The 12,913-nt window shown below is 41.8% G+C and overlaps 1 protein-coding gene across 1 annotated transcript; it reads left to right on the forward strand.

Moving 5' to 3' along the window:
* On the forward strand, nucleotides 1–11,458 carry acer3 (alkaline ceramidase 3). Its single transcript, XM_076750914.1, has 11 exons — nucleotides 1–202; nucleotides 2,394–2,504; nucleotides 2,714–2,766; nucleotides 2,992–3,044; nucleotides 5,743–5,824; nucleotides 5,935–5,970; nucleotides 6,809–6,867; nucleotides 6,968–7,069; nucleotides 8,537–8,641; nucleotides 8,737–8,782; nucleotides 8,884–11,458. The coding sequence occupies exons 1-11, from the start codon at nucleotides 100–102 to the stop codon at nucleotides 8,935–8,937; spliced, it is 804 nt and encodes a 267-aa protein (XP_076607029.1). The 5' UTR covers nucleotides 1–99; the 3' UTR covers nucleotides 8,938–11,458.
* Nucleotides 11,459–12,913: the final 1,455 nt, after the last annotated feature.

Consider the following 12,913-nt stretch of genomic DNA (forward strand, 5'->3'; position numbering starts at 1 on the left):
TTGTTCAGTGGCTCGCGCGGGGAGGAGGTGCTGGAGCAGAGCTCGCGCTGTGATGGGACTACAAATCCGTTAGCACCCACAGCCTCCTCCTCTTCCATCATGGCTCCCACGATAGACAGGCAGGGATACTGGGGGCGGCCGACCTCAACACTGGACTGGTGTGAAGAAAACTATGTCGTCTCTTTTTACATCGCAGAATTTTGTAAGTAAAATTGAACTGCATGATTTATGCTAACGGTGAGTCTGTGGTTCGTTTTTGGACTCTTTGGGGGGACAGTCATTCTGTGTACGTACAGTCGTCCCTCAATAACGTAAACACGAAGTAGGACTAGCTGCTATAACAACAATTTAGTGGGTTTCTGTTATCGTGTTAGCTCAGCTTATATGAATTCTCGGTCGCGTCGTAGAAGCTAAATGTTAGCTCATACGGCATTAAATTAGCTGGAGCTGTCATGAGGAAAGAGATACGCTGTCCGCCGCGGAGACACAGCGAGTCAACCTGCTGTGAGTCGAGCTGTTTTTCATAGAGCTTCACTGTAGGCTCTTATTCTCAGCCTGCAGCAGCACACTGTTAGCTTACGTTAGTACAATGATCACTCATTTGACATCGTCACTGGAACTTGAACGTTTCCCCGAGGTGCATTAGTCCGTCACAGCCAGCGTTTGAAACTTGATAAAACATTTCTTCCATAGTATCGGGGCGCCTCGTTGTTTTGTCTAACGATAAAAACTGGTTTCTCAGGAACCATTATCTCAGATATGACCGTTGTTTTTGTCAATCTGCGCAAAAAGCATCTCCACTACTGATACAGAAATGACAGAAGGCAGCGTTGATACTGTGACACATGCTTTCCTTCAAATTGTTTTGTCAAACTACATTCGACAAACACTCCCATTGCAAATAATATTTTAAAGTTACTCATTATTGTTACTCTTTACTCATTATTAATTTAAGCTCTCGGATGTGGACTAGGCTATGTATACAACAAACATCTGTACTCCCAGTCCTGTTTAAGCTGCCACTCTTACAGTATAACATACACATTCCTATTAGATTCATCATAGAATTGAAGATAAACTCTTTGACTACAAATTTCACTATTAGGGAACCTCCGGTGGCTGTTGGCAGTGGTGCTCAGTATGAAGTGATGCAACAGTCAGTCCAAGGTATACTCAAGCCCAGCGGGTCAGAGTTTAGTTAGATTACCGCCTTAGTAGTGATATACTCTTCATTTTAGAAGTCCTAGCCTACTCCAAGAATTAGTTGTGGAGTACATGTTTCTGTATTCAGCATACTGTATCCATTCATTTCATTCAAATGTTTCTGAACACTGGCACCGGTGTGAACGCAGCATATCAACGGTACTGACGGCTGAAGCTCTTGTTGCACAAATGACACACGCTGGCTGAGCAAGAGAGTTGTTTTCAGCTGCAGAAGAATTGTTTGGCATTGAAATGGTGATTCAGGTTACAATGGCTGGAATGTGGCGTTGTTCACGTAGAAAAGAGACACCAGCGTGATTTTAATCCTGGTTTCATGTGTGCTTTTGTGCGTGACCTCTCTTTTAAAAATATCAGCACACAGTGAAGGTTGAAGGTCGGTACAGTGGGAGGTCATGAAGAATCGGACAGTTGTTTCATCACATTCAGATGTTTGCAGTTATTGAAATGTGAACAACAGAACAGTCACTTGCTGTGTATTCTTGGCGTGTGCGCTTTTATTAACATCAACCAAAGTCCATGCATTTTTGAAATGGTCACTCTAAGGACTTTGGAAACACCTTGGTTTTTATCAGACAGATAGATAAAGGGAAAATGGCATGCCATGCTGGTTATGAAAAGACTAGTGCACAGTAAGGTCCTGGTAAAATCCTGGAAAATGACAACAGTACAAACAAAACAGTGCACCAACACATTGTAAAATAATTAGGGCTGCAACTTATATTTATTTTGATTTTGTATCATTTGATTATTTGGAGCTCTAACAACAACAAAAAGTGGCACTGAAGTCCACCCTTTGTTTACCATCAGCACATTTATCCATTACCTCTAACTGTAATTAAAACCCAAATACTACTGTATTTCCAGTATTATGTAGTTTAAAGTGACTGATGTACAGTAAATCAAGTATTTCAAATATTAAACAAGAAAATTTGTGTATGTTGGCAGCAACCATAGCAGCAGAAGTTTGTGCATGAACTCCTAGTGCAGAGATCAGGTTTCTGTAATAAGATACCATTCAGGCTGTTGTTATAATGATCACAAGATGTAACCGAGGCTGTCCCTCTGAACTCTCACTACTGCCATGTTATCCAATCTCAGAGGTGTTCGAATAGCGCACAGATCATGCTGCCATGCTGGCTCTAATTTGTCTCTGTTGTCTTTTTGAACAGGGAACACTGTCAGCAACCTGATTATGATTCTTCCTCCCATTTGTGGGGCCATCCAGACATTTCGTGATGGGCTCGAGTTTCGTTACATCTGCTCTTTCCTGGGACTGGCAGGTTAGTCCGTAGTAACCACAAATTACCTGGCTCTACATTAGTGATAATACTAAAGCAAACTCTGGGCGTGTTTACATATCGTGGATATTGACAACAGCCTTTTCAGTTGTACAGCATTTACTACTGATGCTATTAATCTTATTGCACACATGTGAGAATGACCTGACTTTCAGATTAATGTTTTATGTGGTTATCTGTGTGCCATGCAGCTGTTGGTGTTGGTTCCTGGTGCTTCCACATGACGCTGCTATATGAGATGCAGGTGGGCTACAGTGTTATATTGAAATCTTTATATGTCAGCAAAAAGTATACAGAATCAATTTTGTTGAAACTGCTTGAATCAGACTCATTCTTTCCAAGGAAAATATTTGTAATGGAAATGTGAGGTAAAACTTTTGCTGCCTAATGCAATGTTAAGTTATGCTGAAACAATGTAATCCTTTACTGATGGCTGTATTATGTGTTTTCTCTTTATTTTCATTTGCAGTTACTGGATGAGTTACCAATGATTTACAGTACATGCGTCTTTGTCTACTGTCTGTAAGTAGGTCAACCTTTTTGATTTATTGTTGTTGCAGCACTGAAGTCTCACGGTCACTGAGAACATATTTAGTGTGATTGTGGCTGGAAAATGAATCATTTCATCCTTTCCAGGAAAGTACAGTGTGTATCATCTTGTTGCTGTAACGTATACTGTATGTAATGAAAGTATTGATTCTAACCTGGACTTGAGTATCTCTTTCCTCTTTCTATATTCCATACCTTGTCATAAGAAGCGTGCTTTCCCAGCTGGTCACTACACCACTGTGGTCCAAGTGTGGCTTAATGTGTATCAGCAGCAGCACTGTCCAACGCACACAGCCGTAGTCCCTCTTGGAATCTGATCTTGGAGGATGTGGGCAGATGGACCTTTGCTGTGGCTGTTTCTCAATTGGTGGTTGTTTGTGTGTACTTGTAACTGGCACACCTCCATTGTCCACCCTGGGCTTCCATGTGAGCATGCTGAATGTACAGCTGATAAATAGTGCCTCCAAATACACATTTCCCACATATGTTTCATACGCATTCACATTATTTTGTTATGCAGAGAAAATGGCCTTTGGAGCAGGAGCAATCACCTCCCCTCCACAACTGATTTATTATTCTGGTCGCTCAAGCATTGGAAATGCCAGCTGAGTAAGGTTGAGACCCCTCCGATGATGATGAAGAGATGGGCCAGTTCTGTCCTTTTTCTGTGCTTCCTGATCTAGAGAAACTGGTGCTTAAACAGTTTCTTAAATCTTCTGAGGACCATTCCTGGTCAGGTTTATATAGATGGCTGGCATGTATGTATGGTCAGGAGAGGATTGACTGATTGCCGCATCCTATGTATTAGGCCTTCAGGGTCTTGGTGTCTTCTTCTAAGTATGTCTTGGTGAAGCTGAACTGCCCAAGTAGGAATATTAAAATGATGGATGCCATGCTCGCCAGAACACATGGAGCTGCGGCAATCCAGGTGGAGGTGGGCAAGTATCCGTCAGCTTTGAGGTGGTGGCAGCCATAAATGCAACCTGTGTTGGGACAGAGGGTTGTTGCAACATTATTGCTGTTTGCCATAGGCACTCCATACTGCAGAAGGTCAGCTGTCCCTCCATGGGATTTGAAGATGGGGCTGTCAGCCTTCCAACATCAGCCATTCGAGTTCCTTAAAACAAGGAACGGAAAATGCTTTCTCTCAAGTCGGCATTGTTGTTGTCTGTCATTGCTGCTTCCTTTGGGTTGATACTGGGTTCATGCCAGAATCTTGCATTCCATCCTAAGGTATTGTCTGAGTTCCATGCCAGCCAAACTATCGAACTCCACCCTTTCTGTTGTGCTCCATCGGGGCCTTGACAGTGTTCATTCATTGTATGTGTGCCTATAGAACCATCAGACCAGCTGTTTGTGTGTTGCCTAGTAAGACTATGCTAGCTAATTGAGTTTGAATGCAGTCCAACAGTCATAATAAGAGAGCAGACAGGCTGGTATCAGCAGGGGTGCGTGTGCATTCCATATGAGGCCTCGCAATCTCATGGGCCTTGTGGCGAAGCACTCCACTATCTGAGATTTGTGCTGTAGCCTTTTGGTCAACCCTAAAAAAGTGGACATATAACTGAGTAGCACCAGCTGAGTAGCCTTCCACCCATTTAAACCTGGCCTTAGCATCTGAAATCAGAAATCAGAAAAAGCTTTATTGCCAAGTATGATTTTACACATACGAGGAATTTGTTGTGGTGAAGTTGGTGTATGACACGTCTACTAAAAATAAGAGAACAAAATATAACAATATAAATATGTATACAGAAGTCTGTTTTTGGTTTGTTTGTTTTTTCCGGAAACACAGTCTGTTTTTTCAGAAGGAAGTCCAAGCTGAGCGTTAATGTAACGCATAGAGTTGTATTTATGTCAGTGTGGCAAGATGAGGCAGAGGTGGAGTGTGAAGAGTGTCGGGGGGGTTCCGGGCCTTGTTGATAAGGCTGACAGCAGACGGGAAAAAACTGTTCTTGTGGCGTGAGGTTTTGGTCGTGATGGACCACAGCCTCCTGCCAGAGAGGAGTGACTCAAAGAGTTTGTGTCCGGGGTGAGAGGGATCAGCCACAATCTTTTCTGCACGCCTCAGGGTCCTGGTGGCGTACAGGTCCTGAAGAGATGGGAGATTGCAGCCAATCACCTTCTCTGCAGACCGCAGGCCCAGCTAAGCTTTGGTGATGTTCTAGACCTGTTCTAAGTGTGTAAATAGTGTATGTGTAAACAGTTCCTGTAGTATGGGGGAGTGCTCTGGTGATGGTAATGTCTAATTCAAACTCTACTGCCATGTCATGGTCCTCCAGGCACGGCTGGGTCGGCTTGGTCGGTCGTGTGTAATGTGTACACATGATGGAGAGTGAAAGGTTACATGTGTAACCCTGGTCCTCTGAGTGGAGAGACTGTTTCTGCAGCCCCAGGCTGCTCCAAAACATGTTCCAATGCAGGTTAACTGGAGAGGCCATGTACACATGGTTCCGATATAACCATGTGTTGCCAGTTGGTGGCCACCACAAGTGATGTGTCTAACAGTATCCATGTCAGCTGCCCTTGCGGGGGCCAGTCTCCACGCATATATGGTGTATTTGGGATGGAGAGATCCTGAGAACCTAGATCAACGTCATCATTTGCTCTCTATTCCTTGTGGTTATTCAAATTAAACATGTAAGATACATTCATTTGTTTGTTTTTTCAGATATGAATGCTTCAAACAAGAGAACAGCATCAGCTTATTTCCTATTGCATTGTTATTACTCTTCAGTGTCTCGGTCACTGTGGTGAGTATCCACTTTCTCTATAAGGGTAATCTCTTTCTTGAAGCATGTTGTAAATGAAGCAGAACATAGTATAATGTCTTCTTGAGTGGTGTCTGTATGTATTTTTGCAGGTATACTTACAATGGAAGGAGCCAGTCTTTCACCAGGTAAGGGAGTGCTCTGCATTATGCTCAGCTGGGTCATTGTTTGCCATTAGAGCTCAGTGTGCCTTAAGTCATTTTCACCTTGTGCAAATATTGGGCTTGCCAACACAGCATGCAACACTCAGTTTGGGACATGCTGGTTGTAAAACTTAAAGTAGCATTTCATATCAAAGCAGATACGCAACATTTAATATTTTAATTTTTGTTGTTTTGCTGTTTATACAGGTGTATTTCGGGAAAGACAGATACTAATCCTTACACTCAGAGCTGAATCCTTGACTATGGAATCAAAAAGTTAACATTTGTTGCCAAGCAGAAGAATCATTTCAACCCCAACCATATGCAGTAACTCCATAAACCTTTTAATATAAGCACAGCCGCATTGTGTGTGTGTGTGTGTGTGTGTGTGTTGCCTTACAACAGTAAGGACAATGTGACAAAGACGCCTGTGTTTACTCTTTGGAGCTGACTTTGTTTACTGACCACACTGCCCTGTGGTGGTTCATAACAAGACTGATAATGAACAAGTGCATAGAGTTTGGTTCAAATGGTGACTTCTTTGTATGAGTAGTTTTCTACTTCTTTTAAATAGACAATGTGCTGAATGGATGCAGCCCTTTGTGTTTGTTCACCTCATTTATGTGGGTTAGTGGAGTCTAGCAAAGCAACAGGTAGACACATTTTTGTTTACTGTAATCTAGCACAGTGGTTTCCAACCTTTTGGGCTTCCTTAAAAGCCTCAACTCAAAAATTGTAGATTGTTAAAGCCAGAATTTTTATTTCTCCTGCCCTACAGTCCCTTGCTGTTTTTCAAAGCTAAATAAGTAAATGTGTCTCCTAGGTCATGTATGGTGCTCTGGTAGCTTGCCTAGTGATGCGGTCCATCTTCATAGTGACATGGTATGTTTGAGGAGCTTTAAAATTAAAAACATTAACACACATGTCTGTTTATGTCTGTTCATCAATATTCTTTTCTTTGTTGGTTTTGTTTCAATGTTAGGGTGTACCCATGGCTCAGACCGCTGTGTTATACCTCCCTAGGAATCTTTCTGTTAGGGTTCCTGCTGTGGAACATCGACAATATCTTCTGTGACACATTAAGGTGAGTATTTGTTCTGAAAAAATAGTAAGTGTCTATTATTCTATGTATTATAGTTAAAGGCATACTATGCAGTGTTTGTCAGTTGCTCTCTGTAAACAAACCATTCAGAGTTGGCCCGTCTTCCCCAATGAGTCTCAATGACTACGTTTACATGCAGTCAATATTCGAGTTATGGTCAATATTCCGGTTTCTGAAACATTCGGAATAACCTGTTTACACGCGTGAGCAAACAGGGTTATTCCTGTATACATGGGGATTGTAATCAGTTGGGATATCCCGATCAAAACAGCGACAAATGGACAACGTGTCGACGCATGGAGAACGTCATAACGCAATGCACGTCATTTCAGCTTAACATAGCGTAACTTTTCGCTCACCTTCTAGTATGTCTCGCTATCCTGGTACTTTCTACCGTCTACAAAAGACATGATATTCATGTCTTTCACCACACTTACGAGGTGACTTGCCTCCTCCTCGCTCCAAAAGTGTGGTGTCCTCCGTTTCGCCATGTTTTCAACAAGTAGTTCCTGCACTCAAAAGACCAAGATTCCTTGCGAATAGAACATGCGCAGAACAAAAATTAATGTTCCATTCGATGGGGATATTCCGATAGTCGTATACATGACCAAATATTCGGGTTAGAAAAGGAGTAAGCCAGGGGTCATATTCGGGTTTTTAAAAACCCGAATATGAGCATATTCTGGTTTTTCAAGGTGTTTACATGGCCATGAGCAACCGGGTTATTGCTGATATTCCGGTTATGAAAGGGTTATTGACTGCATTTAAACCTAGTGAATGAGACTGAGAAAGCAGCAATGGTCAAGCAAGCTAAAGAGTGAATGAAGAGAGGCAGCGGAAGACCAAAGCAGTGAATCAGAGAGATAAAATGGTATTTTCTGATTGATCTGGTGGTTCCATTCTAAAGCACAGTTTAACAGCCACACCTCCATACAACCCTGCAGGAAGGTGCCTCATTTCCGGATTAGGTGTGAAGTCAGCCAAAGTGCATGCTTCATCCTATTCATTGTTTGCCTCTCTACTCTGTGTGTGTGTGTGTGTGTGTGTGTGTGTGTGTGTGTGTGTGTGTGTGTGAGTCCCGCCCTTGGTCAAACAGACACACAGTCGTGCAGCTCACGACACACAGAGCACTGGAAAGAGACAGAGACAGTGATGTAACCTGGTCACTCCCTTTTTTATAGAGCCACGACCTTGTGCTGTTACTGGCTGGGGGCTAAACACCACTTCCCAAAGGCTGACACCCAGATATGTTCTGAATGCAGCAAAATAAGAAAATAAGAAAATGCAGGCAGAAACATCAAATGTTTGTGAAGTGATTATCTTTGAGGCCATTAGCTCTTCTCTTCCATTGTGGCATCCTCTTCTGGAGAATCTCATCCTATTGAAGATACAGTTTTTGTTCTGTTATTAATTCAAGTTGCTGGGTCTACACTTTTTTTGATCTCTCAGAGCCAGTAGACATACACTTCCCCCTGGTGCTGGCGTAGCAACACAGTTCCATGCCTGGTGGCACATCTTCACAGGCCTTGGATCTTACCTGCACATACTTCTCAGGTAAGCACCCTTAAGAAAGTAACAGTCAGCTGCACTGTGTTTTATTGTGGTGAGATGTTCGTTTGCATTCAAATCTAATGTTCATCTTCTTTTAGCCTGCAGATCAGGTCAACCTACCTCAAGTACAGACCAAAAGTAAAGGTACGTCCAGCTTTTATCCTTTGTTTAAATCATAGATTTTATTTAATTGTATTCAGTCATTCCTTCAGTTATTTGTCTTTTCTCATCCTCACTGTGTTCAGTTTATTTGTGGAGTTTGGCCCACCCTGCACATTGAACCACAGAAGACGAGCTGAAATCACGGGATGGGGACCAACTTAAGGATGGTGACTGCCATACACAGGCACCATCGGCACAGGGACCGGCCAGTGCCCACTGCTGGGAACTCAGCCCACAGCGAGGGGGCAGATGGACCCAAGGCACCACCACAGGGACCCTTCGGTTCTGCACTGTGGAGATTTACTAAGTACAGAATAGCACTGAGTCCAGTTTTAAGAAATGGAAGATTTTTTTTCATTAATCATAATTTATTAGACTAGCTTTTCCGTAATTTCATTGAAGTGTAATAATTTTATTTGTTCATTCATTTTCAATGCAAAAATGACGTGTAGTCTGCTGCAGTGGTAAATGTTGAAGGGGTAATGGATGTTATTAATTAGGATTTGGGAAAAAGGATAACAGTGTCACAGATTCAGAAAAAGCATATTTATTACTGTGTTTTTGACTCTGTGGATATTTGAATCTCCAAGCCTAAATTTATTTGAATATGTCCCCAAATGAAAGTCGAGCAGTTTAAAAGCAGCCGAGGGAGCTCTACCTACAACACAGTGTTATCATATCCCTTTTCAAGGAGTATTGTATTGTTGTTGGATGTGCTCACTGAACATGGGATAGTAACTGCAAGCTAGAAAGTGATACTATATCAGTCCTGCTCAGCTGTCGTAACTGGAAGCTCCCACTTCATTTGCTTGGCCACAGGCTTGATTTTTATCAGAAATTGTCCTATGAAAACATGCCAAGACTGGAACTATTAATTTCTCCTTTTTTTTCATTGCCAAAGTTGTTGTGTAATGTGTGAAACATGTTCATCTTTTACCTCTTTATAATCAAGCAAGAGATGCAATGCCTATAGGTGCAACCTAATTATGTTAAATTTAAATTTTGCTTACGACAGGGTTTAACATTTTCCCAGGAAGGCAAAGCAAGTTAAACCACTTTCTACATCTCAAGTTTCTGTGGACAGAGAAACGTATTTGCTGTTTTTAAAGTGATACTGCACATAGATTTGTGAAGGACTGGAATTTTCCAGCCACCCCTCAAGCCCACAGGGTGTGTCATGTTAAGAAACCCCTTTGTTGGGATTTGACCAGCATCTGGTGGATCTGATCAGCCATCTCAAGCCATTATCTGTGACAACCATTGTGTAGAATACAGCAGGCTTTGAGGGGACTTCGAGTTAAAATGCTGATAGTCGAAACCCAGCTAACAAATTCAACCTGCTTCAGAGGAACATTTGCTATTTATAATTGCTTATATTCAGTCAAAGGACCAAGAGAATGAATGAAACGTGTCTGAATCATTACATTGCAGGGAATAGGGTTTTACACACGGTCAGTTCTCAGAAGGATTTTTGTCTCCTGCTTACACTAAATCTCCATAATACCTGTACTCAAGAACATTAATTATGGTTGAGTGTCCTCCATTCTTATTAGAAAAATACTTAAGTAAATTGTAGACTTCCCTTTATCTACAGGTACTTAAGACTTAAGTATATCCCACAATACTAGTACCTTTTATTTATTATGCTTGTATTTATTAGTTCTGTTTCTTTGACTTATTTATGCCATGGTGTCAAAGTGAAGAGTCAAATGGCACATACACATCTTGTAAGGGAATGCTATTGTGAAGCAGTTTATGAAACAACCACTAGGTGGCATAACTTTCCAGCTTATTTCAGACATTGCCAAGCATGCCATAGTGCACTGAAGAACTACCTACCTACCTACTGTAGGACATTTGCCTGCAGTTTTCTTGTACTGGATCTGTGGTGTGAAATGAAGGGCTTTTCATTTACAATGTTTGTTTTGCTACTGTGAAATTGTGGATATGTAATGGTAACAATAGAAACTGGAGCTTGAAGTAGTTGCGATCAATTAGAAAATGCACATTAGTGTTGTATGGAGATATTTGTATCCGTATGATCTCCAAAACTGCTGTGTGCTGGATTATCTCCTGAGACGCATTCATATTTCATTATGCCCACATGCTGTGTCTCTAACTCTCATATGCTTGGGTATAACAATTGTGTGATCCCAGTGTTACAAGCAGTAATAAGCACATAAGCACAATGTATGAAAGATAAGTATTAACATTGTTCAAATGTCTGTGTGCAATCTTCAGTGTGTTATTATCTTGAAATCCCTGCTCATCAGCGGAGGTGAGCAGCTGTCAAAGAGGGTGCCTTATTGTTATCCTTGCAGTGTAATCCAAGTTGCCTTGATGTTCATGATAAACAAACCATTCATATTGTCCCGTGTGTTGTGCAGTGTGCCCTGACCTTCATTATTAGCAGCTAGAGCATCAGAAGGACAAACAACAGCTTCTAATGCAAAGTGTGTGCCTGATTCTTTGGCCTTCCATTCATATCATGTGTCCAACATCTTACTGACAGGTTGTTCTAATGATGTTAACTGTAGCTGTAGATGATAACACGTGTGTCGAGGCCAGAAGAGCAAACGCTGCCAACATGTTGAACTTTGGTCACGTGCCAGTCTTTAATGATGTCCCGTCTTGTCAAATAAAAGGAAATGTGTTAGACAGCTTGTCTACAGAAGAACTTTCTTTTGTCTTTGTCCTCTCTTTGAAGCCATACTCCTCAGAGCAGCCACTTACAACAAATATATAGTTTGAAGATGACACGTGCGCTGTAGTATGAATAACCACCGGAACACAAAGACATGACTCATGAATTCCCTGCCTTCCCGAGTCTGCCTTTTGACCATCATATCAGATAAAATGATGTTGGCAGTGGTTTGAATGGAGTGACGTAGCTGGAAGGTGTGGTAGTTTGGTAAAGCCTGTGGCACAAACACACTGCACTACAGGCGCTGGCATACTTCCATAACACTCCTCCAAAGAAAACATGCAAGAAATGCATCTATAAATGTAGCAATAGAAAGTAACTAAGTACATTTAGTCAAGTACTGTTCTTAAATCCAACTTTGACACCTTTTGATCTACTTTATGCTTCTACTCTACGACACCTCACAAGGAAATGTTGTACTTTTCACTCCACATTTGTCTGACAGCTTTAGTTACTGGTTACTTTCAGATTAAAATGTTAACACATCGGAGCTACAGTGAGCTTCTAAAATGATATATTGCTCGAGGTTGAGCTACCAAGTTGTAACATATATGAAGAATGGTCGTTTCATTTTGGATCAACAAACCTTAAAAACCACTGCACACAGCAGCTTGTTCTGGACTAAAACTGCATATAGGACCCAGCTCGGAGTGTGCGTCACCTGGACTTTGCATTAATGGACTGAATAACTGACTTGGTTCTTCCATCGGTGAATTCTTCATTAGTCACAGGAGTTCGTCACAAGGAACTACCCACCACCTCCAGAAAAGATGAAGATAAGCTGTATGTGTTGCTGCATGTGCAGAAGAGCATGTTGGGACAAAGACAGTTCACAAACAAGGACCGATCATAATGAAACTATTGTGAATCTAAAACGGTATGCTTTAAAAGTTTTCTGACTTCTCTCTATCCCTTTTACTTTGTTTGAAGCAGATTTTAAATGGGACTGGACATTGCTCACAGGTTTCTGTATTGAACAGCAGCAGCAGGTACCCTAAACCTCACTGTCAAATGCAGACCATCAGCATCAGACATCAGCAGTCATGATATCATTTGAGCGCATCACACTGAATCACCTGAAAATCGTCACCACCCCCCTCATGGACCCATACCAATTTGCGTACAGAGCCAACAGGTCAGTTGGAGACACCGTCAACTTAGCAATTCATCACATACTGAACCACCTGCAGTCCGTAAATACATGCTCGCATCCTGTTCATGGATTTCAGCTCTGCATTCAATACAATAAAATCGGCCAGACTGTTAAATAAACTACTGGACATGAACATTGACCCATGCATCTGTGGATTCACAGCTTTCTCTGGAACAGGCAACAGAAGGTGAAGATCAACAACAACACATCCTCCCCTCTGTTCCTCAGTACAGGCGCACCCCAAGGCTGTGTTCTC

The sequence above is a fragment of the Chaetodon auriga genome, chromosome 15, assembly GCF_051107435.1.
Source record: "Chaetodon auriga isolate fChaAug3 chromosome 15, fChaAug3.hap1, whole genome shotgun sequence".
Taxonomy (NCBI): domain Eukaryota; kingdom Metazoa; phylum Chordata; class Actinopteri; order Chaetodontiformes; family Chaetodontidae; genus Chaetodon; species Chaetodon auriga.